The 25968-nt window shown below is 60.0% G+C and overlaps 2 protein-coding genes across 5 annotated transcripts in view; both read left to right on the forward strand.

Annotated features, from left to right (window-relative positions):
- The window catches only part of KIRREL1 (kirre like nephrin family adhesion molecule 1), a 37422-nt gene extending 31798 nt beyond the window's left edge, over positions 1-5624 (forward strand). For both annotated transcript variants that reach the window (XM_054051082.1, XM_054051081.1), the window contains 11 exons: positions 447-597; positions 1719-1824; positions 1962-2110; positions 2194-2321; positions 2403-2529; positions 2647-2747; positions 2847-3045; positions 3199-3306; positions 3428-3567; positions 3672-3749; positions 4331-5624. In XM_054051082.1, coding sequence (XP_053907057.1) covers positions 447-597; positions 1719-1824; positions 1962-2110; positions 2194-2321; positions 2403-2529; positions 2647-2747; positions 2847-3045; positions 3199-3306; positions 3428-3567; positions 3672-3749; positions 4331-4801 — 1758 coding nt within the window. In that variant the 3' untranslated portion in view covers positions 4802-5624. The remainder of the gene's footprint in view (positions 1-446; positions 598-1718; positions 1825-1961; positions 2111-2193; positions 2322-2402; positions 2530-2646; positions 2748-2846; positions 3046-3198; positions 3307-3427; positions 3568-3671; positions 3750-4330) is intronic.
- A 9377-nt stretch (positions 5625-15001) lies between these two features.
- LOC128849411 (SLAM family member 9-like) lies at positions 15002-24366 on the forward strand. Of its 3 annotated transcripts, none has more exons than XR_008447376.1 (8): positions 15002-15447; positions 18706-18798; positions 19180-19521; positions 20640-20933; positions 21066-21185; positions 21305-21385; positions 22564-22688; positions 23515-24366. XR_008447376.1 is itself a non-coding variant. In XM_054051216.1 (8 exons), exons 1-7 carry the CDS (start codon positions 15375-15377, stop codon positions 22678-22680), a joined length of 1131 nt encoding a protein of 376 aa, XP_053907191.1. In that variant the 5' UTR covers positions 15004-15374; the 3' UTR covers positions 22681-22688; positions 23515-24364. The 3 variants fall into 3 exon arrangements, 2 of the variants coding, with proteins under 2 accessions (XP_053907191.1, XP_053907192.1); XM_054051216.1 differs by having other exon boundaries at positions 15004-15447; positions 21305-21396; positions 23515-24364; XM_054051217.1 differs by lacking the exon at positions 18706-18798 and having other exon boundaries at positions 15022-15447; positions 21305-21396; positions 23515-24360.
- The last annotated feature ends 1602 nt before the right edge of the window (positions 24367-25968 follow it).

A 25968-nucleotide genomic window follows, 5' to 3' on the forward strand; every position in this document is an offset into this window, starting at 1 on the left:
CCTGGATAGAGGGGTCCCTGGGCAAGAGGATTCTCCATGCAGGGGGGGCCCTGGGTAAGGGGGTTCTCCATGCAGGGGTTCCCTGGGCAAAGGGGTCTCTGGGCAGGAGGTTCTCCAAGCAGGGGCGTCCCTGGGTATGGGGATCCCTGGAAAGGGGGTCCCTGGGCAGGGGGATTCTCCATGCGGGGGGAGGGGGGTCCCTGAGCAGGGGGTCCCTGGGTAGGGGGGTCCCTCGGCAGAGGGGTCCCTGGGCAGGGGACTCTCCATGCAGGGTGAGTCCCTGGGTAAGAGGGGGGGCCCAGGCAGGAGGTTCTCCATGCAGAGGGGTCTCCAAGCAGGGACGACCCTGGGCAAGGGGGTCCGTGGGCAGAAGGGACCCCGCACCCATGCCCTCCACCCCGTGCCGTGCTTTGGAGCCAACAGGGCCCACTCGCTCTCCCTGGCAGGAGGTGTTGCCTGACGGCAAGCGGGAGACAACCACCAGCCTGCTCGCCATCAACCCAACCGACCTCGACATCGGGCGGGTGTTCTCCTGCCGCAGCACCAACGATGCCATCCCAGCGGGCAAGGAGACCTTCGTCAAGCTCAATGTTCACCGTGAGTCGGTGCCGAGGGGACAATCCCTGCGCATGGGAGGCACAGGGTAGAGCCGGGACAGGGAGCCAGACACCAGTTCTTGGGGTACCTGGGCATCGTAGGGTGCCCAGGGGACCCCAGCGCTGGGGTTGGAGTTGATCCCTGCAGAGGGGGCTGTGCCTACAGGCAGGATTCACCCAGTCCCAGCTGGTGCCAGGCTGGAGGCCAGGCTGGGACTTTGTGGTGAACACCGACCTCCAGTGGCTGCTGTGGGAAGGCTCTCCCTGCCCCAGTACCCACCGGCAGCACCCACGTTGGGTGGGGATGATGGGTGTCCACCACCAGCACCCGTGTTGGGTGGAGATGCTGGGTGCCTATAGTGAGCACCTACATCAAGAAGGGATGATGGATGCCCATAGTGAGCACCTACACCAGGAAGGGGTGATGGGTACCCATGGTGAGCACCTACATCAAGAAGGGATGATGGGCGCCCATGGTGAGCACCTACATCAAGAAGGGATGATGGGTGCCCATGGTGAGCACCTACAACAGGAAGGGATGATGGGTGCCCATGGTGAGCACCTACACCAGGAAGGGGTGATGGGTGCCCATGGTGAGCACCTACATCAAGAAGGGATGGTGGGTGCCCATGGTGAGCACCTACAACAGGAAGGGATGATGGGTGCCCATGGTGAGCACCTACAACAGGAAGGGATGATGGGTGCCCATGGTGAGCACCTACACCAGGAAGGGATGATGGGTGCCCATGGTGAGCACCTACATCAAGAAGGGATGATGGGTGCCCATGGTGAGCACCTACATCAAGAAGGGATGATGGGTGCCCATGGTGAGCACCTACACCAGGAAGAGATGATGGGCGCCCATGGTGAGCACCTACACCAGGAAGGGGTGATGTGTACCCATGGTGAGCACCTACACCAGGAAGGGATGATGGGTGCCCATGGTGAGCACCTACATCAAGAAGGGATGATGGGTGCCCATGGCGAGCACCTACACCAGGAAGGGATGATGGGCGCCCATGGTGAGCCAGGGCAGCTGGGCAGGGGGACTGTCCCTTTGTCCCCTCTGCCATGCTGACCCCACGCCAGCACTCGTGACGGCTCCATCCACCCTCCCCACAGATCCCCCGACTGTCACGTTGTCCATCCAACCCCAGACAGTGCAGGAAGGCGAGAGGGTCGTGTTCACCTGCATGGCGACGGCCAACCCTGAGATCAAAGGCTACAGGTGAGGGTCCCGCGGGACCCCAGGAGGTCCCTCCTGGCTTGGCTTCGGCATCATATGGAGACAGGGGTCAAACAAGGTCATGGATGTCCTGTGCGCCCCCTGAATGCACCCATCTTGGGTCTCTGCTCCCTACCCAGGTGGGCCAAAGGGGGGGTGATCATTGAGGACGCCAAGGAGAACAAGTACGACACGCAGGTGGATTACACCTTCTTCACGGAGCCCGTCTCCTGCGAGGTGCACAACGACATCGGCAGCACCAACGTCAGCACGCTGGTGGACGTGCACTGTGAGTGGGGCAGCACCCCCCAGCACCCCCAGGCTGCTTCCACCCCCAGTTCTGTCTTTCACCCTCTTCCCCCCCATCTCCAGTTGCCCCTCGGATCGTGGTGGACCCCAAACCCACCATCACGGACATCGGCTCCGACGTGACGCTGACGTGCGTGTGGTCTGGCAACCCACCGCTGACCCTCACCTGGACCAAAAAGGAGTCCAACATGGTAGGATCCGGCAGCTGAGGTGGGGCTGGAGGTCTGGAGGGGTCTCGTACCCCCTCCCTGATGTCCCCATGTTTGCCCCAGGTCCTGAGCAACAGCAACCAGCTGTACCTGAAGTCGGTGACACAAGCCGACGCGGGGCAGTACGTCTGCAAAGCCATCGTCCCCCGCATCGGCGTGGGCGAGCGCGAGGTCACCCTCTTTGTTAACGGTGAGTTTTCCACATGCCAGATCCCCACCGGGGCCATGGCTGGGTGGGTGCAGATGCCGCGGTGACCAGTGCCTGCGGTGCCTTAGGTCTCCCTAAAGCCCCCCGTGCTTCTCGTAGGTCCCCCCATCATCTCGAGCGAGGCCGTGCAGTACGCTGTGCGCGGGGACCGCGGCAAGGTAGAATGTTTCATCGGCAGCACTCCGCCCCCGGACCGCATCGTGAGTGCCGCGGGGCGCTGGGGACCGGGGGGCGCTGGGGACAACGCTGAGCTGTGGGTGCTGACGCAGCCCCCCATCTCCCCACCCCACCGGGGCCAGGCGTGGGCCTGGAAGGAGAACATTTTGGAGGCAGGAACGCTGGAGCGGTACACGGTGGAGCGGACGAACACAGGCAGCGGGGTCCTCTCCACCCTGACCATCAACAACGTCATGGACGCCGACTTCCAGACGCGCTACAACTGCACGGCCTGGAACAGCTTCGGGCCAGGAACGGCCATCATCCAACTGGAGGAGAAAGGTAGCGCCAGCATGGGATGCCGGGAAGCCCACCCAGGTCTCTGGAACTGCAGGCAACGGGGCTTCAGCGAGGGCAAGCGCCCTCCTGGCGTAGCCACCTCCTGGCAGTGCCCCTGTCCCCTGTCCCCAGCTAACGTCTCCCCGTCTCCTGTAGAGGTCTTGCCCGTGGGCATCATCGCCGGGGCCACCATCGGGGCCAGCATCCTCGTCATCTGCTTCCTCATCGCGCTCGCCTGCTTCCTCTACCGGCGGCGGAAAGGAAGTGAGTGAGAGGCGTAGAGGAGACAATGGGTGCTACCCACGGTGGAGACGGCACCCAAGAGGTGGGTTTTGGGGTGGTGGGGCTGGTGGCTGCTTCCATCCCTGGTCCCGCCTCTCCCCAGGCCGTAAGGATGTCACCCTACGCAAGCTGGACATCAAGGTAGAGACGGTGAACAGGGAGCCCCTGACGCTGCACACGGACCGCGAGGAGGACACGGCCAGCGTCTCCACAGCCACCCGTGTCATGAAGGCCATCTACTCAGTAAGGGACACTCCACGGTGAAGGGGTAGTATCTTTCTCACCCTGTGCTGGGATGGCTGGGACCATGGAGGAATGGGCGCATCTCTCTCCTCCTTCTCTTGCAGTCATTCAAGGATGACGTGGACTTGAAGCAGGACCTTCGCTGTGACACCATTGACACACGCGAGGAGTATGAACTCAAGGTCTGTTGATGGCGCTGGGGCGTGTAGGGTGTAGGAGAGGGGCAGGCTCTGGTTTTCATGGAACCATATAATGTCCTGAGTTGGAAGGGACCCACAAGGATCAGAGTCCAACTCCTGTCCCTGCACAGCACAATCCCAACATTCACACCATGTGGCTGAGGGCATTGGCCAAATGCTTCTGGAATATTGTCCGACTTGGTGCCATGACGGCTTCCCTGAGGAGCTGTTCCAGTGCTCCACCACCCTCTGGGTGAAGAACCTTCTCCTAATGTCCAACCTCACCCTGCCCTGGCACATCTTCCTGCCATTCCCTCGGGTCCAGAGAGAAGAGCTCAGCACCTGCTCCTCCTCCTGCCCTTGTGAGGAAGCTGGTGACCACAATGAGGTCTCAGTCTCCTCACTTGATCTTCTCCAAGCTGACCAAATGTCTTCAGCCTCTCCTCATATGGCTTCCCCTCCTTTTCTCCTGGGTTGGGTGCCTGTGGGATGCCTGGCAGACAAGAAAGCGGCTGAGACTTGTGGGTTCTCTTCCTGCCCAACCTGGTCCCCACCAGGCTCAGCGCATCCCTTTCTCCTTGCAGGACCCCACCAATGGCTACTACAACGTCCGCGCCCACGAAGATCGCCCGTCCTCCCGCACCGTCCTCTACGCTGACTACCGCAACCCCGCTCCAGCGCGCTATGACACCCGCCCTCCTTCTCGCCTCTCGCACTCCAGCGGCTACGCTCAACTCAACACCTACAGCCGCGGCCCCGCGTCCGACTACAACACCGAGGCAGCACCGGGTCCCGGTCCTCCTCCCGGCACGGCGGGCGGCGAGACAGCGAGCCAACTGTCCTATGAGAACTACGGGGGTCACACCGCCTTCCCGGCCGGTGCCGGTTACGCTACGTACCGCCTGGGGTACGGTCAGCCGCCCAGCCTGGAGCGGGCACCCTACGACGCCTACGATGCCATGGGCAAATACGCCAGCGCCACCCGCTTCTCCTACACCTCCCAGCACTCGGACTACGGGCAGCGCTTCCAGCAGCGGATGCAGACGCACGTTTAGGGCGGGGGACGCGGGCAGCGGGGTCTGCAGGTACCTCACGACTGTCCCCTGATATTCAGGGGCTCATCCTGACCCTCCTGCCCCGCTTCTCCTCCAGCGGCTGGAGTCCACGTGCCATGTCATCAACCCCAGGACGTGCTCAGAGCCTCTTCGAGCTTCCACTCATTCAGTTCTTTCGTTTCGGTACCTTCCCGGAGGAGGGAAGGGGTTGGGGGGCATCTTTACCCCACGTCCATCCCGGCCCTCCATCCCAGCCAGTCTCTGGGTGCGTGCGGGTCTTTGCGGCTGACGGGGCCGGCTCTGCAGCCTCCGCTCTCCCACCACCCCAGATCTCCCCTAGACCAAGCTCCCCGGGGCCAGATCCTTCCCCAGTGGGTCCCCAGCACCCCGGAGCGAGGGGCTGCACCCCAGCTGCCCCACCAGACCCCCCCAGACCCTGTGCAAGGGAGCAGGGAGGTGCTGTGTGTACATACCCATCGGTGCGTACACACACACACACGTATGCAACACCCGCTTTCTGTTTTCACCCCAAAAAAGCCCCTTTCCAACCCCTTCCCTGTGCCTTGACTTCAGGGATGGTTCCCCCTTCCCTGCCGACAGCCGCTGCGCCCGCTCTCGGAGCCCCGAGCAGGGTCCTGGGGGATCAGGAGCAGCAGATGCCGGGTGTCGTCCCCCCATACGCACACCTATAGGTGCTGGGATTCCCTCCCCTTGATCCCAGTAACGCCCACCCGGCTCCGTCCCGCCACCGCCGGCAGTGTGGGGATGTGGGGAGCCCTCATGAATGTATAGCACGGCACACGTATGGGGTGGCAGCACCCCCTGACCTGCCACGCTCCCCCCATGAGGGGTTGGGGAGTTTGGAGCCATAGGGAATCAAATCCGCTGGCAGCGGGAGCTCAGCTGGCGCTGCAGCTCCCGGGACTGGGAGGTACTGGGCAGCCAGGGGGATGGGGACCCCGGTTTAGCTCCCTGCAGCAGCAGGAGCCCCGATTTTGCTCCCTGCAGCAACGGGACTCCCTGATTTCACTGCCTACTTCAAGAGGGGCCCCCAATTCTGCTCCTTGCAGCAATGAGGGCTCCCAATTCCACTCCCTGTGGCAATGGGGGTCCCCAATTCCACTCCCTGCAGTAACAAGGGTCCCCAACTCCACTCCCTGTGGCAATGGGGTACCCCCTCCACTCCTTGCAGCAACAGGGGTATCCAATTTCACTACCTGTAGGATCAGGGGTCCCCAATTTCTCACGCTGCAGCCACCTGGGTCCTCGATTTCACTCCCTGCAGTAACAGGGACCCCCGATTTTCAGCCAGTGGCAACAGGGGTCCCCTATTTTTCTCCCTGTGGCCATGGGGGCCCTCGATTTCGCTGCCTGCTGAGATAACACTCCCCCAGCCACCAGCGCAGCAGTTGGGGGATGAAGGTCTTGCTGGGGCGCGATGAGTTTGGGAGGGAGGGAGGGTGGAACCCTTCCCCGGTCACAGCTTCCCTGCAGCCCCCCAGGATTAGGTACAAGCTGCCCCCCATGCCCTGGGAAGGGTCCCCATCCTGCTGAGCGCCCCTTTCCAATGGGGTCGGACCCCCAGCGGGCTGGATCCGGCCCTATGGCAAGCAGGTACGATTTGGGGGGGGGGGGGGGGGGAGGTTAGAAAGGGGCTGGTACAGCTGCCACAGCCCCAGCGGCACAGCCGGGGGGGGTCTTTGCCCCTTTTCTTCCCCCATCCTCTGCCCCAAAAGGTACTGTCAGGACAGGCCAAACCCTGGAAGGTGCTGAGTCTGAGCCGCTCACCGCAGGACCGCGTGCCATTTCATGCAATGGTGCCTGATTTACCCCCCTCCTCCCCGGCAGCCCCATCTCGGGGGGGGCTCCCACCCCAGGTGCTCCCCCCTCCTCAATAGCAATAGCAGCACGGGCTGGGGCCCCGAGGCGAAGCCGAAGCTTTAAACCCAAACTCCCGAGGGTGGGAAGGGGACCCTGAGGCCACGGCCGAGCCCCCTATCCCGGGCGAGGGGGCCCTTCCCGAGCACAGGCTGGTTTAGACCCTAGAGACGCGTATCTGTGACCCCCCCACACCCCCCAAGCCCATTTTTTTATGTTTCATTTTCCTTTTTTTTAAATATTATGTACTATATTTTTAGTCTTAAACACGATATATTATATATATTTAATTTTTTTATATATATATAAATATAAATGTTAAAAAAGGGGCTGTGCATCGCTTCTGTTCTGCGTGAATGAGGCAGAGTTGGGTCCACAAGATTTAGAGTTGAAGGTCCACAAGGTTTCGAGTTGGGGGTCCTCAAGGTTTAGGGGCCCACAGGAAAGATGAGTTCCTTCCCTGCAACACTTTGACCTCATCTTATGTTTTCCAGTTCCCTCGCGCCCAACTTGGCTTTATTTCATCTACTTTTTAGGGTGGGGTTTTTTTCCTGAAAGCCCTGCAAACAGGCTGGTTTGGCGGTTGTGTTTCCCTCCAAACACAACCCATCGCTCGCTGGGTTTCCACGCCTGATTTATTATGCATGAAGCAGGCAATTTGCCTCCTTGCTCCCAGGGACCCATCTTTAAAACCAAAAAAGGTGCTTCGTCATTCCTAACGGCTCCTGCCGGCGCGAGGATGGGAGCACGGAGAGACGGATGGATGGACACGAAGGAATGGAGAGACATTAAGCTTCTTCTCCATCCATAACCCCTCTAATTCGAACACCAGCTCCCAAATCCCACCTCAGAGGTGCCTCTGCCTTGCAGCCTCTTTCCCCCAGGAAACAAATCTCCTTCCCTCACCATCCGGCTAATTTATTCCCAAGATATTATCCTAATATATTCCCCCGGACGGCACAGCAGGCTCGCCGCCTCCAGAAATCTCTTTGCTTCCTCACAGCCTTCAGGAGGAGCGAGGGGGGAAATTTGGGGTGGGCTGTGTGATTTTATTCCCCCTCCAGCCCCAGGCACCCGTTCTCCTCTGGATGTGAGGAAAAGGAGGGCAGAAGGCGGGTGTGGAAGCATCTCTGCTGAAGTTTAGGGGTTGGATGAAACCTCTGCTCCCATCCCAGCGTTTTGGGGGGCAGGAACCCCCAGGGACCAACACGAACCTGCCCTTAGCTGCCAGGATTTTCATTACCAGGGGGTACAAACCGCTATGGTTTAACTCCCAGCCACCTCGAGAGCTGCAGGTTAAATCAAATAATAAATAGACTCCCCCAAGAAAACCCTTATTTGCCTCTCAGAACCTGACAATAACACGCTGTAACCAATCAGAGATACGATTCCCATCCCTTCCCTCGCCACCGCCTGTCAGGCTGGAATTTAATCTTTCAGCCTTCTGCTACTCAGGCTGGTGATAAACTAGAGTTTGATTTCGTTCCTAATAAATCACAAGCTCTTGGAGAGAGAAAAAAAGACAGAGAGAGGGGTTGGGGGGCCTTGAATTTGTCCAGAAGGATGGAGAAGTGGGGGTTAACGCCAGGAGCCCTACCCGCAGGGGTTAAAGATGGGTGCTGCCCTTGTGCCTCAGTTTCCCCTAGGGCTCTACTAGGGCCAGCACACCCCTGGTGAGCACTGGGAGCAAACTGGGAGGGCAGGGATCATGGGACAGCCTGTGTTCCTGCAGGCTGGCTGCTTTGAGGGCAACAGAAACGGCGAGCCAGGGGTTAGAACACCCCTTGGCGCCAGCCCTCAAAGCCACCAAACTCCTTGAGTCCCAGGAAGGGGCTCCACAGGCCCAGGAGAATCACAGAACCCCGAGGTTGGAAAAGACCTTTGAGATCATCAAGCCCAAACCATCCCGTCCACTACTGACCCATCCCTGAGCACCTCATCCACACGGCTTTTGGGCCCCTCCAGGGATGGGGACTCCACCACCTCCCTGCGCAGCTGTTCCAGTGCCCATGAACCATTCTGGTGAAGAGCTTTTTCCTGATGTCCAATTTGAACCTGCTCTGGTGCAGCTTGAGGCCATTCCCTCTCACCCCATCACTTGGGAGAGAGACCAACACCCACTTCACTCCAACCTCCTTCCAGGCCGTTGGAGACAGCAATGAGGCCTCCCTTCAGCCTCCTTTTCTCCAGGCTAAACAAATCCAGGTCCCTCAGCTGCTCCCACAACCCCTGTTCTCCAGCCCCTTCCCCTTCTCCGGATGCGCTCCAGCCCCTCAAGGTTTTTCTTGGAGTGAGGAGCCCACAACTGAACACAAGATTTGAAGTGCAGACTCAACAGTACTGAGCCCAGGAGCAGAATCCCATCCCTGCTCCTGCTGGCCACCCCATGGCCGATCTAAGCCAGGATGCTGGTGGCCTTCTTGGCCACCTGGGCCATTGCTGGCTCATGTTCAGCCGCTGCCAACCAACCCCCTCAGGTTCTTTCCTGCTGAACAGCTTTTCCAGCCGCTCTTCCCCAAGCCTGGAGTGCTGCATGGGGTTGTTGTGACTCAAGTGCAGGACTTGACGCTTAGTCGTGTTAAACCTCATCCTGCTGCTCGCAACCCATCGATCCAGCCCGTCTGGAGCCCCAACACCGGGCTCTGCCCCCACAGGCCCCTAAGGCAGCAGTTATAGCCCCTTATAGCCCACTATAGCCCCACCCACCCCCCAGCCAAGGCGGGGTCTGAGCACCTCTATTTATACCCTCGGTAATCTCGCGAGATTTGAAGTCGCTGTGCCGCCAAGAGAAGGCGCCTCGGGGGCGGGGCTTGGGAAGGTCTCTGTTTGTGACGTCATCACGCGGCGCCCGGGGTTGGGTGGGGTTGGGTTGGGTTGGGGGCGGAGCGCTATGGGAGCTGGGTCTGCAGGCTTTGGGGGTGCAGGGGAGGCCCGGGGGGAGGTCAGGGCTGAGCCTTGGGGCTTATGGGGGAGGAGGGATCAGGGCTGGGGGCTGAGAGGCTCAAGGGTTCGGGGGGGCCAGGGCTGAGGGTGCTGAGCCTGGAAGGGCCCAAGGGTGGGGCCTGAGCCCAGGGATTTGGGGGGGAGGGGGCAGCGATGGGGCGACTGAGGGGCCAGGGCTGGGGGCTGAGGGCAGAGATTTAGGGGGGCAGGGCTGAAGGTGCTGAGCCTGGGAGGCCCAAGGCTGAAGCTTGAGCCCAGAAATTTGGGGGGCAGAAGTGGGGGGGCTGAGAGGCCAGGCCTGGGGGCTGAGATGAGGGGTTTGGGGGGTCCAGGGCTGGGGACTGAGGCCAGGGATTTGGGGGGCCCAGAGCTGCGGGGAGTGGGGCTGAGAGGCCAGGCCTGGGGGCTGAGACCAGGGGTTTGGGGGGTCCAGGCCTGGGGGCTGAGACCAGGGATTTGGGGGGCCCAGGGCTGGGGTTGAGGCCAGGGATTTGAGGGGGCCAAGGGTGGGGGCTGAACCCGGGGAGTCAGGAAGGGGGGCAGAAACAGGGGGGCTGAGGCCCAGGTTTTGGGGACCCAGGGCCGGGGGCTGAGGCCAGGGATTTGGGGGGGGCAGGGCTGAGGGTGCTGAGCCTGGGGAGGCCAAGGCTGGGGCGTGAGCCCAAGGATTTGGGGGGGGCTGAGGGGCCAGGGCTGAGGCCAAGAGTTTATGGGGGGCAGAGCTGGGGGTGCTGAGCCCAATATTGATGAGGGCTGAGGGGCAAGGGTTGGGAGCTGAGCATGGGGGTGCAGGCAAGGCTGTGGGGTGCAGAGGGGCCAGAGCTGGGGCTGGGGCTCGGGACCCAGGGCTTGGGGTGCTGAGGGGCCAGGGGCTGAGCCCAGGGATTGGGGGGGGGGCGGGGTAAGGGCTTTGGGGTGCTGAGGAGCCGGGGCTGGGGGTGTCCCTGCCAAATAGTCGTCAAAGTGTACCATCAAATGTTCGACAAAAGTCAATTAATTACATTAAATCCTCTATGTAGGCACTATTAAGGGAGACCCTTTGCCCTCTCCTGGGGGGGGTGGCATCTCCCCCCGCCCCTCATGCTGCAACGCTAATTGGAGGTCGTGTGGGATCGTTTGCTAACGAAGCTGATGGAGAAAACAAGACAAAGTTGCCCCTTGAGACCTGTCAGGAGTGCTAAATCGCTTTAATGACTGTCTTAATCGATAATCAAAAACCTATGGTTAACCCGGAGTTCGGTGAATCTCTGTTGCCGCAATCTTTCCCTGACACGGGAGCACTGGGAGAGCGAATCCGTCCCTAACGGGGTGATAAACAACAAATCAATCAACGTGATGCTCCGCAGAGATGATTAACGAGATGGGAGCTGGAATGGGGCAATGTCGGGTCTATAGGGACCGGATCAAACTGCACCCGGTACTGGAGGATCAGTCCTTCAGCCTCTCCGTCTTTGCTAAGTGGCTGCACCCCACGTTTTGGCAGAGGGTAAAGAGAGGAAGCTCTGAGTGGGATCACAAATCCCTTCCAGGTGGGGAAACTGAGGCACAGGGCGATGATTGGGTTCATCACAATAAACAGAAAGCCCTAAGTGTGAGCAATAACCCTTTTACAGGTGGGGAAACTGAGGCATGGAGCAATGATTGGTTTTACTAGGGTAAATAGTGAGCCCTGAGTGTGAGAACTAATCCCTTTACAGGTGGGGAAACTGAGGCATGGAGCGATGATGGGGGTTTATTAGAGTAAATAGCCCCAAGTGTAAGAGCTAATCCCTTAACAGGTGGGGAAACTGAGGCACAGAGCAATGATGGGGTTCACCAGGGTTAGATTGGACCCCAACCTTTACACCCCAGTGCCTGCAGCCCCTCAAGCTCTGCAAAAGGCCAAATCCTGCCACCCCAGGGGTCCCCGAGGTGGCTGTGCTGAGCTTCACTGGGGAAAAATGTGGTGATGGGGATGAGTGGAGTGGAGAAATCCCTGTTGTCCTGCACTGGTCCATCCCCTCCATCAGGTCTGGAGCCGGTGCTGAGCCCACAGACCCCCAACCAGCACCCTGAACTGGTGCAAACTGGTGCTGTGTTGGCACTGCGCTGGTGGAGAATCAACCCTTCAACCTCTCCATCCACCCTGGGTGGGTGCATCGGTGGGGATGGAACTTGGAGGAACCCTTTGGTGTCGGCGCGTGGCCTCTGCCGGTGCAGCTGCGCCGTTTGCAGCCCTGGGGCCACATTTGTCCCCTGTCCCCTTCTCTCCCGGTACCAAGTGACGATTTGAGGTCACATCCAGCCGAGTTCTCGGCATTTATGTGGTTTTCCTGGTTGTGCACCAGTGCAGTTCCTGCCTTCCTCCTGCCTGGGGCTCAGCGCCGCTCAGCATCCACCACGCTCCGGACTTGGGGTCACGCTTCTCTCCCTGCGTGGCACTCGCTGTTTCTCGCCTGCAGAACGCGGCAGGAGCTGAGGTGAAGCTGGTGAGCACGTAGGCACCTCGAGCTCTGAGCTCCCCGCGCCGGATCCCACCCTCCCGGCTCTGCGGCGCTGTGACGGTGCTGGGCTTGAACTAATTGGCTCTGGCAGCCGGCTGCGGCACGGGGCGTGCGGCCGCTCCCTGAGGCTCTGGGGCTTCTTGGGCTGCTCCCAGCTTCTGAGGAAACTGAGGCACAGAGCAATGATGGGGTTCACCAGGGTTAGATTGGACCCCAACCTTTGCACCCCAGTGCCTGCAGCCCCTCAAGCTCTGCAAAAGGCCAAATCCTGCCACCCCAGGGGTCCCCGAGGTGGCTGTGCTGAGCTTCACTGGGGAAAAATGTGGTTGTGGAGATGAGTGGAGTGGAGAAATCCCTGTCGTTCTGCACTGATCCATCCCCTCCATCAGGTCTGGAGTCGGTGCTGAGCCCACAGAGCACCCTGGACTGGTGCAAACTGGTGCTGTATTGCCACGGTATGCGTGGAGAATCAATCCTTCAACCTCTCCATCCACCTTGGGTGGGTGCAACGGTGGGGATGGAAGGCTCCCTGAGGCTCTGGGGCTTCTTGGGCTGCTCCGGGCTTCTGCCCAACCTTTTGGTGGCCCAGAGGAAAGGAGGGCACTGGAGGATCCACTCTGGCCGTTGTGTGTAAGCCCATCCCACTGCTGGACCCCAAAATGCAGAGCTGGCTGCTTTGGAAGACCCTGTGTTGGTGCCACCTCCTGCTGGAGTTCCATGTATCCAGCAGGACTGGAGGCACCATCGCCTGGATGAAGCCCTGGAGCTGTGGGATATCGGGGTGAGGGAAGGAAAGGTGTCATAGAATCCAAGAATCATAGAACAGATTGGGTTGGAAGGGACCTCAAAGCCCATCCAGTCCCACCTCTGCATCACCTCCCACTGGCTCAGGGGCTCCAAGCCCCATCCAACCTGGCCTTGGACACCTCCAGGGATGGGACAACCATAATTTCTCTCAGCAACCTGGGCCAGGGTCTCACGGGAGAACATTTCTCCCTAAGATCTCATCTCAATCTCCCCTCTTGCAGCTTCAACCATCCCCATTGTCCTATCCCTGTGCTCCTTGATCAAGAGGCCAGGTTGGATGGGCTTTGGAGCCCCTGATCCAGCGGGAGGTGTCCCTGCCCATGGCAGGGGTGGGACTGGATGGGCTTTGAGGTCCCTTCCAACCCAAACCGTTCCATGATTCTATGATTCCAGCCACAGGGAGCAGCTCTGACCGTGACACATTCCGATGGGAATGACAACCTTGGGTCCTTCCCTTGGGTCCCACCTTGACATCCCCACAGAGGACAGAGCCGGTGGCTTTTCCCTCTGTGTCAGCGAGGGAGCGAGAGACCCAGCGGCTCTGCTGGGTGCTTCCCAAAGTCCCGCGTCAGCTCCTGATGCCTTCGGCCCTCCCAGCGAGCCCTGCCATGGTGCTGCCATCTCCCACCACGCATGGACCGCGGGGATCTCCAGAGCAGCGACGCTTCCCCTCGCTGCCCATGTCCCAACCCACGAAACCCCTCGGCGCCGGCGCACGGGGAGGATTTGGCAGGAGGAAGCCTCTGCCTTGCCCAAGAGCTGCCGTCACCCCTTCCGAGCATCCTCGCCGAGCTCTGTCTCTGGATGAGTGGCCTTCAGAAGCGTTTTTCTCCTCTTCCTCAGCTTTGAAGAACCAGCCGGGTTTCCCCGGTAGCTGGAAATTTCAACTCAGCGACTTTCATTTCCCTTCTGCCTTCGAGATGTGGGAGGAAAGGGCAGAGCGGGCAGCGCATCCACCCCCTCCTCGGCTGCCCCTTCCTCTTGGGGGGACCCCGACGGGGACTCCGGGGGCATCCACTGCCCATAAACACCCCGTGTCCCTCTCCACGCTGCCCTCAGCTTCCCCGGCGCTTGGAGGATCCTCGTTTTAAGGTGCCCCAGGAGAAGCCTTGGAGTTAAAAATCTCTTGGGTGACTGCGGATGCTTTTACGCAGAGGTGGGGAGTGATGCGTATTGTCCCCTCCGTTGTCCCCACCGCGCTGTCCTGCTGCAGGGAGAGGCGCCCGGCGGTGGGGGCTGCTTTCCCCCCTCCCTCTTTTCCACTTGGAGTTGCTAGAGGGTTTAAATAAAAAATAAGCTTTCAGTGCTGCTAATGGAAAGCTTTTCCTTCCAGCCACGGCCCCCGCAGCATCGCAGAGCTCTTAAATCCTGGTTGATGGGGGCTTTTCTGCAGCCCAGAAGAGCAAGAGGTGTGGGAGGGACTGGGGGAGCCCATGGGGATGGATTGGCGGGTCCGTGGTTGCTTCTGCATTGCTGTTGGACCTTCCAGGGTGTCTGTTCCCCAGCTGCATCCCTGGGATTGAGCCAAGACCTTGCAGCCCCTTGGAGACGTCCCCTCCTGTGGTGCTTTCTGCACCCAAAGGGTCCTCCCACCACCCATATCCCACCCTGGATGGGAGGCAAGGGTGGTCCCACCACCCATATCCTACCCTGGAGTAAAGCTGAGGGTGTTCCCACCACCCATATCCCACCCTGGAGAGGAGCTCAGAGTGTTCCCACCACCCTTATCCCACCCTGGAGAGGAGCTGAGGGTGTTCCCACCACCCATATCCTACCCTGGAGTAAAGCTGAGGGTGTTCCCACCACCCATATCCCACCCTGGAGAGGAGCTGAGAGTGTTCCCACCACCCATATCCCACCCTGGAGAGGAGCTGAGGGTGTTCCTACCACCCATATCCCACCTTGGAGAGGAGCTGAGGGTGTTCCCACCACCCATATCCCACCCTGGAGAGGAGCTGAGGGTGTTCCCACCACCCATATCCCACATTGGATCAGAGATAAAGGTATTCCCACCACCCATATCCCACCCTGGAGAGGAGCTGAGGATGTTCCCACCACCCAGCCCCAGGATGCTCCTGCCTCCGCATCTCCCCCAGCTCTTGCTCTTGGGCAGCCCTATTTTAACGAGCCCTCGCCCATCTCCAGGACCAGCAGGAGACCTGGCAGGACCATGCCGGGCATCGCCGATGTTAATCCGGGCACTGAACCACGCTGACGAGGGATGCCGCGAGGTCGAGGGTCACCAGCAGCCCCCGCCGTGCTCGCGTAGCATCCTCAACGGCGTCGCTCGTGCGTGCTTCCCCCAGCCTGCCTGATCATTTATGGCGAGCTAATTAATAAGCTGGCGGTGCCCGGCGATGCACGGCTTCCTACGGGTTGCAGCCAGAAGCTGCTTTGCTCCTCCCCGTCTCTCCTGCCGCTGACTCTGCCCACTGAACCGCACGAAGAGTCGAGGAGGAGAAATGGAGGGGGAATTGGCCAGGACCAAAGCCCGCTTGCCCTCGCTGCTCTTGGCACTGCTCGGCCTCGGGCCAGGTGAGTGCACGGGTGGCCGTCACCGAGAACCTCACCCGGTGGGAGCCTCGTGGTGGGGACAAGCCGTGGGGTGGGCTGCGGGCAGGGATGCTGACCCCATCCTTGCCATCTCCGGGCTCCTTGCAGCCCACCCTCGAGCTGTTATTCCATCCCTCCCCTTTCCCGGTGGGGCGCAAGGTGTTTTCTGCCTCGGCGGTCCAGCCTGAACGAGAGGTTTCGTAACGAGCTCGGCGACGGACCCCCCAATCTCCATCCCCCTCCGAGGGTTCCCTAAGGTGGTTTCTACCGCTGTCGCCCCACAGAGCCCTTTAACCCCCAGATCCGAGCGCGAAGCAGCTCCTTACGTAAAGCAGAGGCGAGGAATCCCCTTTAATTCCCTGCGTGCTAATCCACACATTTAATAACTCCCATAAAACCTCCAATTCCTCCCCAAAGCATCTAATACTACAGGCAGATTAGCAAAGAGGGGTTATCTTCCTAACGATTAATTGGCTTCGGGAGCAGGATGGGTTGTCGGCAGCCAGCGGGCGGGAGGGATGTGGCACAAGGTGTCAGCCCTGCTGTGCCGATGACAAATGTCTGACCCAGCTAGCGGAAAATAAGCTGTTAACGATGCTTCGGAGTTTTCCAGCTCTTTTCTTTGATCAAAATTATTTGATAGCAGATTGTAAGGGGGTGGATGATGAGCAAAAAAAAAGCAAAACCTTTATCAGAGTGGATAAATGCGGGGGGAAAATCAACCTAGGAGCTCTGGGTTTTCGGGTCCGATGGAGATCCGAGCTGGGCTCGCGGTGCATCGAGCATCAAGGGGTTCATCCCCATCCCGCACCCACTGGATTCTGCCGTGGGGTCAAGGCTCCGGAGCCTCACGTTCCTGGAACCCCAGAGTAAACAGGATGAGCCGGGAGGATGCCAGAGAGGCGAGGAGACGGCTGGGTTCGGCGGAGGCCTGGCACCAGCCGGCTTTTCCCAGCCGTCATTTCCTCCAGCCGCTCGTACAATAGCGCGGGGGTGGCCGGAGGGGACCCCCCCGTCACCCCGAGAGCCGCAGATGTGCAGCGGGAGAGTGGAAAATAGCAGCAGGGGTGCAAGGAGGATGCTGGTACCGGTGCCCGTGCCAATGTTTGTGGCTGTAGCCCGGCTGGGCAGCACCTGGGGGGACTCCTGGCTGATGGACAGACGGACAGCGGGCACAGACGTCCACCTCCAGCCTTCACACGGCTGCAGCGATGGGAGAGGAGCATCCACCTGAGCTCTGCCAGGACCCCCTCCAGCTCCTTTCTTGCCACTTTCTGCACTCCTGTCCCCCCTCTGAACCCCAAATCCACCACTTCGGGACCCCAGCCGCCCCCTTGCCGCCTGCTGACCCCCCCATGTCCCCCCACTCCCACGCCCGAGCTCAACATCCTCCCTCTGTGCTCAGCAAGAGCCTCGCGGTGCCGGTGCTCACGCTTCCCGGGACCCCTGAAACTTCCGAGCCGCGCAGGGAAGCATCAGCAATTCGGTTGGGTTTAAAGCTGAGCTGGAAGAATGGAATTGAAGGTTGGGATAAGCGGGATCAGAGCAGCAAAAGCTCCAGCGAGGTGGTGCGCGTCTTAGAAAGCAAAGCAAAGAGGCAGCTCTGTAACGTGGGGGCTGCTGGAGGGTTTTAGACGAGTAAACAGTCGCTTGGCTGTGTTTAATCTGCTTTAATATAGAGGCACATCTGCTTCTGCCTCCTGCGGGCGGGGGGAGAGCAGGGGGGGCGGCGCAGGAGGCATAAAAGCGATGCAGGACTCATCGTTGGGTTCCATCGCAGCCAGGATGGGGGTAAAAGCCTTTGCTCCGATGTCTCCATCCCAGCAGCTGAGCATCCCGGTCCCCCCGCGTGGGACAAGGAGAAGGAGAAGGGGAGGCTGTTATCCCAGCGGCAGAGGAGCGTGGGGGGCTGCGGGGGCCCTGGGCCGGCACAGGAGACAGCTTGTAGGTAGGCGGGAGCTGCCAGGAGCGCGGGAGGTGGTGCTGAGCAGCTCCTGGCAGTGAGTTTTTGCAGAGAGATGTCGATGCTGCCAAAAAAAAAAAGCCAACCTCATGGTGGAGGCTCAGATGGAGGAGATTGAAATAGGGATAGGTTAGGATAGAGAGCTGGCCTGGATGGAGATAGAAACTCCATCCCTGCAAGAACAACCCTGGTCCTGCATCCCAGAGGTGGCTTCAACCCCATCCTCTTTGGCATAACCCTATTCCTGAATCCCAGAGGTGGCTTCAACCCCATCCTCTTTGCCATAACCCTATTCCTGAATCCCAGAGGTGGCTTCAACCCCATCCTCTTTGGCATAACCCTATTCCTGAATCCCAGAGGTGGCTTCAACCCCATCCTCTTTGCCATAACCCTATTCCTGAATCCCAGAGGTGGCTTCAACCCCATCCTCTTTGGCATAACCCTATTCCTGAATCCCAGAGGTGGCTTCAACCCCATCCTCTTTGGCATAACCCTATTCCTGAATCCCAGAGGTGGCTTCAACCCCATCCTCTTTGCCATAACCCTATTCCTCAATCCCAGAGGTGGCTACAACCCCATCCTCTTTGCCATAACTCTATTCCTGCATCCCAGAGGTGGCTTCAACCCCATCCTTGTTGGAACCACGCTGGTCCTGCATCCCAGAGGTGGCTTCAACCCCATCCTCTTTGCCATAACTCTATTCCTCCATCGCAGAGGTGGCTTCAACCCCATCCTTGTAGGAACCACCCTGGTCCTGCATCCCAGAGGTGGCTTCAACCCCATCCTCTTTGGCATAACCCTATTCCTGAATCCCAGAGGTGGAGGTGGCTTCAACCCCATCCTCTTTGGCATAACCCTATTCCTGAATCCCAGAGGTGGCTACAACCCCATCCTTGTAGGAACCACCCTGGTCCTGCATCCCAGAGGTGGCTACAACCCCATCCTCTTTGCCATAATTCTATTCGTCCATCGCAGAGGTGGCTACAACCCCATCCTTGTAGGAACCACCCTATTCCTGCATCCCAGAGGTGGCTTCAACCCCATCCTCTTTGCCATAACTCTATTCCTGCATCCCAGAGGTGGCTTCAACCCCATCCTCTTTGCCATAACTCTATTCCTGCATCCCAGAGGTGGCTTCAACCCCATCCTTGTTGGAACCACGCTGGTCCTGCATCCCAGAGGTGGCTGCATCCCTCCCGGCTCTGGGAGCAGCATCCTCACCAAGCACGGACCTTGCCCCGCCGTCGAGCGCGTTAACCCTTGTCGATCTTTCGTAGGCATCTTGGCCGAGGCGCATTTTAAGGCGGACAATGAGGTTTTGCAGCTGCTGGCTGGGAATTCTTCCCAGACGCTGTTGGAGCGATGTTCCGGTGAGAGCCCGGCCGCAGCCCCGGCGACGTTCAGATGGGGCACCCGCATCTGAACCCCGTAGATGCTTTCTCTTTTCTTTTTGGAAACCAGTCTCCAACCCCAGCATCCTTCCCTCCCTGCCGGAGCGGGACGCAGCTCCGTTGGGATATGGGGGTCTTCTAGGGGGGGACAACCTCGTCCCCAACCTGGCGAGGGACCTGTGCAGCGGAGAGGACACCGAGCGGCTTCGTCAGGGCACGGAGATGCTGCTTCTTCCCTTCAAAAAGGGACCCAACCCCGAGGGTCCTTCTGTCCCCGTCTTGTCCTCGCTGTCCCCAGCTTGTCCCTGCTGTCCCCCAGCTTGTCCGCGTGCACTTGGTGACATTCCACCTTGTCCTCAGAGCTCCTCTTCGGCCAAGCCCGGGCGCAGCCCCAGCAGGTCAACGGCATCTTGGGGGGGTCGGTGCTGCTCGCCCCGGCTCTGCCCCCCAACAAGACGGTCAAGGAGATCGAGTGGAGCTTCTCAGCCGGTACCGGGGCCACCATCCAAGTGGCAGAGTTTGGCCCCGGTGGCTTCGAGCGTCCGGATCCCAAGGATCGGTTCAAGGATCGCCTGGAGATGTTCAATAAAACGGTGCTGAAGATCCGGGCGTTGGAACGGGGCGACAGCGGGGTCTACGGGGCCCGGATCAAACTGCACCCGGCGCTGGTGGACGATCAGTCCTTCAACCTCTCCGTCTACGGTGAGAAGCGAGAGGGTAAAGAGAGAAAGCCCTGAGTGGGAGCACAAATCCCTTCCAGGTGGGGAAACTGAGGCACGGGGTGATGATAGGGTTCACCAGAATAAACAGAAAGCCCCGAGTGTGAGCAATAACCCTTTTACAGGTGGGGAAACTGAGGCACGGTGCAATGATGGGTTCTCCAAGGGGAATAGAAAGCCCTGAGTGCAAGCAATGATTGGTTGGACTCGAGGGTCCAGTGGGTCCTTTCCAACCCAGTGATTCTGTGAATCTATGATTCCATTGCTTTTCATAGATTCATAGAATCACTGGGTTGGAAAGGACCCACTGGAGCATCGAGTCCAACCAATAACTCCTTTACAGATGGGGAAACTGAGGCAGGGGTTTACCAGCTTAAATAGAAGGCATTGAGTGCAAGCACTGATCCATTTACAGATGGGGAAACTGAGGAACGGAGCAATGAAGGGGTTCACTCGGGTAAATAGAAATCCCTGAGTGTGAGTTCCAATTCCTTTATAGGTTGGGAAACTGAGGCAGGGGTTGACCAGGGTAGATAGAAAACCTGAAATTCAAGCTTTAATCCCTTTACAGAGGGGGAAACTGAGGCACAGAGCCATGATGGGGTTCAGCAGGGTTAGATTGGACCCCAACTTTTGCACCCCAGTGCCTGCAGCTCCTCAAGCTCTGCGAAAGGCCAAATCCTGCCACCCCAGGGGTCCCCGAGGAGGCTGAGGAGAGACCTCATCCCTGTCTCCAGCTGCCTGGAAGGAGCTTGGAGCCGGGTGGGTGCGGCGCTCTTCTCCCAAGTGATGGGATGAGGGGGAATGGCCTCAAGGTGCACCAGGGCAGGTTCAGATTGGACATCAGGAAAAAGGTCTTCACCAAAAGGGTTCTCAGGCGCTGGAACGGCTGCGCAGGGAGGTGGTGGAGTCCCCATCCGGAGGGCTTCAAAGGATGAGCGCATGAGGTGCTCCGGGATGGGTTCAGTGGTGGACGGGGATGGTTGGACTGGATGATCTCAAAGGTCTTTTCCAACCAACCGATCCTGTGACGATGGGGATGAGCAGGGGCGGAGCGGCCGCTTCCATCCCGCCCTGATCCATCCTCTCCGTCGGGTCCAGAGTCGGTGCCGAGTCCCCGGACGCGCAGCCAGCTCTTGGCCAGCACCGTGGAATGGTGCAACCTGACGCTGCAGTGCCAAGGCGCCGGCAAAGGCGCCGTCAACGTCACTTGGAAGAGGGACAACATCATCCGGGAGTTGACCTCGGACCGCCACCAGCTCTCCAAGGATGGCACCACCTTACGGGTGGCTCTGCCACCCACCGCCGCCAACGTCACCTACGCCTGCACCGTCAGCAACCCCGCCGACCAGAAGGTCGTCCTCTTCGATCTCCAAACCATCTGCCAAAGCGGAGGTGGGACCTTCACGGGGGGGAGGAGGAGATGCTCGGGGAGGTCCCAAAGCACCCGAGTGGCTCAGCACAGGGTGGGGGCTCAGCTTATAAAGGGGGGGACGCATCGCTCAGCGCTTCTCTCTGCCCTCGCAGGGGGACAAACGTCCTTCTCGAAGTCGGGGTACATCGTCCTGACCCTCATCCTGCTGGTGGTGAGCTTGGGGGGAGCATTTTGGTGTTGGCGGATGAATAGCGAGAAGACAGCAGACCCAGGTAAGTGACACCCCCTCAGCCCCCCAAAAATAAAAGAGCCGATGTGGCTTTGAGGGGGGGTTGAGGGAGTGGAGGAGGGGGTGCCACCCCCACCTGGTGACGTCCCCGCTCCCCCGCAGCTGCCACCCCCACCGTCCCCGCCGAGGAGAGCCCCTCTGACCCCCAATACGCGGAGATCGTACGCAGGAGCCCCCCGGAAGGTAATGACCAGGTGAGGCCCCCGGGGGGCTGGGGGCTGCGCCGGCCAAACAGTCGCACCGGCGTCACCGGCGGAACAGTCACACCGGCATCACCGGCACACCACAGGAATTGTCACACAGGGGGTCTGGGTACACCGGGAGCACCGTCACACCGGGGGAACCATCACACCGGGGGTCTGGGTACACCGGTGTCACCGTCACACGGGGGGAACCATCACACTGGGGTCACCCTCACACCGGGGTCACCATCACATCAGGGTCACCCTCACACCGGGGGTCTGGGTACACCGGTGTCACCGTCACACAGGGGGAAACTGTCACACCAGGGTCACCATCACACCAGCATCACTGTCACATTGGGGCCACTGTCATATCGGGGGCACTGTCACATTGGGGCCACTGTCACATTGGGGTCACTGTCACATTGGGGTCACTGTCACATTGGGGTCCCAGTCAAACTGGGGCCATGGCCAGACTGGAGTCACGGTCACACTGGGGTCCTCCTCGAACTGGGATCCTGGACAGGCTGAGTCCTGGTCACACTGGGGTCATTGTCACACTGGGATCATGGCCATATTGGGGTCATGGCCACATTGGGGTCATTGTCACACTGGGGTCATGGCCAAAGTGGGGTTCCAGCCACACTGGGGTCACAGCAAAATGGGGGTCACAGCCAAACTGGAGTCACAGCCACCCTGGGATCCTGGTCAAACTGGGGTCACAGCACAGCGAGGGCCACAGTGACACTGGGGTCCCATCCACGTTGGGTTCCTCAGCCGTACTGGGGTTCCGGCCACGCTGGGGTCCCAACCACACTGAGGTCATGGCCAAACTGGGGTCCCAGTCATGCCAAGGTCATGACACCATTGGGGGTTCTGGGCAGACTGGGAATGTTTGCCATGCTGTGGTGTCCACCAGACTGGGGCTCCTGACCAAGGTGGGGGTTCCAGCATCACTGGAGTCACGGCAGCACTCGGGTCACGGCCAAACTGGGGGGTCCTGACCAAACTGGGGGTTCCAGCAACCCCAAGTGTCCCAACCAGACCAGGGTCCCCTGGGACACCCATGGGTGCAAGACGGGCTCCGCGCCGGGCGGAACATCCCATGGGGTTCCTCAGGAACCGGGGTGGGGTTTGGGGTCGGTGGGACCCTCAGCAGCCCCCCAACTTCTGCTGCAGGGCCTGGGTCACCCTGAAAACAGCCAGGAGCCGAGCTCGCCGCAGAAAGCACCGGTCACCACCGTCTACGAGCAGATCCACCGAGTGCCCGAGGACACGGCCGAGGAGGTGACATAGAGCCTCAGGTGCGGCTGCAGAGGGGACACCCCGGCGCCATCCTGCCCAGGCCATGGCCAGACTGGGGTCACGGCCAAGAGGGGGTCATGGCCAGACTGGGGTCACGGCCAAGAGGGGGTCATGGCCAAGCGGGGGTCATGGTCACACTGGGGTCATTGTCACACTGGGGTCATGGCCAAACTGGGGTCATGGTCACATTGGGGTCATGGCCAAACTGGGATCCTGGACACACTGGGGTCATGGTCACACTGGGGTCACAGCCAAGCTGGGGTCATGGCCACATGGAGGTCATGGCCAGACTGGGGTCCTGGTCACACTGGGGTCATGGTCACACTGGAGTTGTGGCCAAACAGGGGTCACAGACACATCAAGGTCACAGCTACACTGGGGTCCTGGTCAAACTGGGGTCACAGCCAAACTGGGGTCCTGGTCATACTGGGGTCATGGCCAAACTGGGGTCATGGTCACACTGGGGTCACAGCCAAACTGGGGTCCTGGTCATACTGGGGTCCTGGTCAAACTGGAGTCACGGCCAAACTGGGATGACAGTCAAACTGGGGTCATAGACACATCAAGGTCACAGCTACACTGGGGTCCTGGTCAAACTGGGGTCACAGCCAAACTGGGGCTCCAGCCCCACTGGGATACTGGCCATACTGGGATACTGGCCATACTGGGATCATAGCGGTCACCACCGTCTACGAGCGGATCCACTGGGCGCCAGAGGACACGGCCGAGGAGGTGACACAGCCCTTCAGGTTGGGGAGTGGGGGCCGCAGATGGGGACCCCCCAAACTCCATCCTGCGAAGGCTGAAGGGCTCCTCTTTCCTCAGGCACCCGCAGAGCCGGAGCATCGGGATCTCCCGGAAGGGCTGTAAAGTGCGTTTTGTGCCAAATCCGACCCCTCCAGCCCCCGTTTCGGCTCCGGGGATGAGAGGCACCATCTCGGGGTGACAACCAGATGGATGCTTTCACCCCCCCCTTATCCCACCCCCTCCCAAAAAAAAAACAGAAAGAAAACCCCCTCTGGTTTCTCTCCAACCTCCTTCTCCGAAGCCCTCAAAGACTGTTTGGGAAGTGGGATCCCAGAGACGAGAAGCGATGGCGAAGCTGAGGACCCTCTATGATCTCTGGATGCCTCAGGACACCCCGAGATGCTCCAGGATGGGGGGGGACACCCCAGGTGCCCCCAGTGCTGGGTTGACTGGGGGGCACATCCTGGTGCTGGCTGGACCTTGGACCTTTCCCGTGGGTGCAGGATGAGACCCCTTTGGGGTAAATTGGACCCTCTCCCCACCTCCTCAACCCCCACCCCCCAACCTCCAGGTCCCCCCAGAACCTCATGGAAGGAGGGGGGGAACCTGCCCACCCGCTTTGCCACTGCCACGAAGACACAAGAGGGGGACACCGAGGTGTCCCCCCAAGCCCTGTCCCACCTCGGGGGGGCATCTCCAAGGCCACGGAGGATGCAGAAGGGATCGTTGCCTGCATGGATCCGCCGAGAAGCACCCCTGCTCCCCCCCCCCTCTCCGTAGCTGTTGCCTGTGTCGCCCGTGCACCGTCGCGTGGAGGGGGTGTCACTGCCTGTGTGTCCTGCAGCCACCGCCACGGGGCCCCTCGCTCGGCCGGACCTCCCGACTCCGTCCAAACGGCAAATAAATGTTGGTGAGATCACGAGAGGAGAGCTGAGCGCCATGAGGGGGAGAGTGAGAGACCAAAGAGGTGGGAAACAGCGGGGAGAGGGGATTCTGTCCCTCCGCTCTGGTGAGACCTCGTCTGGAGCTCCGGAGTCCTCAGCACAGGGAGGACACGGGAGAGAGTCATGGGTTGGGTTGGGTTGGAAGGGACCTCAAAGCCCATCCAGTTCCACACCTCCCACCGGCTCAGGGGCTCCAAACCCCATCCAACCTGGCCTGGAACCCCTCCAGGGATGGGGCAGCCACCACTGCTCTGGGCAACCTGGGCCAGGGCCTCCCCACCCTCCCAGGAGAACATTCCTCCCCAAGATCTCATCTCAATCTCCCCTCTTTCAGCCCAAAACCATTCCTCTCATCCTCTCCCTGATCCAGAGCCCCTCCTCAGCTCTCCTGGAGCCCCTTTCAGCACTGGAAGCTGCTCTAAGGTCTCCATGAAGCCTTCTCCAGGCTGGACAACCTCAACGTGTCCTGGTACAGGAGGTGCTCCAGCCCTTGCATCATCCCGGAGCCTTTTGGATTGGTTACATCCAGCGTTGGTCGCATCCAGCGTTGGTCTCCATGGGTGGAAGGAGTGAGCAGGGCTTGGTTGCTACCAAGGTGACGGTTGGGACACAGAGGTGCCACCATCTCGCTGGCCATCACCAGAGCTCAGCACAAGGTCTCCTCAGCACCCACCCACGGCACCCAAATGAATCCCCCACCTCCTCTCCACGAAGCACCGGGGCGTGCGGTTTGCCGGCTAAATGCCGGCCACACGGTTCCTCTCGCCAAAGCGGCTGCGGAGAAGCCAAACCCATTGTCACCTCAGGAAAAGGAGGGTTGCACCCCAAAAGCTCCACATTGAGCTGTTCCACAGCCCTTGTCCCCACCAGGACCCATGGGGACGTTTCTGGAAGGTTTAACCTCAAAGGTGCTCTGGTTTGAGCCCCACATGGGAGCAAGAGTGGTGGGAAGAGCATCTCCATCCTCTCCATGAAGCCCTGGCCGGTCCCCATTGTGGGGGTGACCCACGCACAGTGTGGGGTGACACCAGGTGATGGTGGGACAACATGATGTGATACTGGGACAGCGCGAGGTGATACTGGGAAAACACGAGGTGATGGTGGGACAACATGAGGTGATGGTTGGATGACACGAGGTGATGGTGGGACAGCACGAGGTGATGATGGGATGACACAAAGTGATATTGGGATGACACGAGGTGATGATGGGACAACATGAGGTGATGATGGGATAGCACGAGGTGATGGGACGACATGAGGTGATGATGGGACAGCGTGAGCTGATGGTGGGACAACATGAGGTGACGGTGGAACAGCACAAGGTGGTGGTGGGACAATGCGAGGTGATGGTGGGACAGCATGAGGTGATGGTGGGACAACATGAGGTGCCTGGGACCTCCCTTAACTTCTGAAGCTCCTTCACCCCAAGCCCGGGCGCAGCCCCAGCAGGTCAACGGCATCTTGGGGGGGTCGGTGCTGCTCGCCCCGGCTCTGCCCCCCAACAAGACGGTCAAGGAGATCGAGTGGAGCTTCTCAGCCGGTACCGGGGCCACCATCCAGGTGGCAGAGTTTGGCCCCGGTGGCTTCG

Source organism: Cuculus canorus, chromosome 28 (genome assembly GCF_017976375.1).
Source record: "Cuculus canorus isolate bCucCan1 chromosome 28, bCucCan1.pri, whole genome shotgun sequence".
In the NCBI taxonomy this organism is placed as follows: Eukaryota; Metazoa; Chordata; class Aves; order Cuculiformes; family Cuculidae; genus Cuculus; species Cuculus canorus.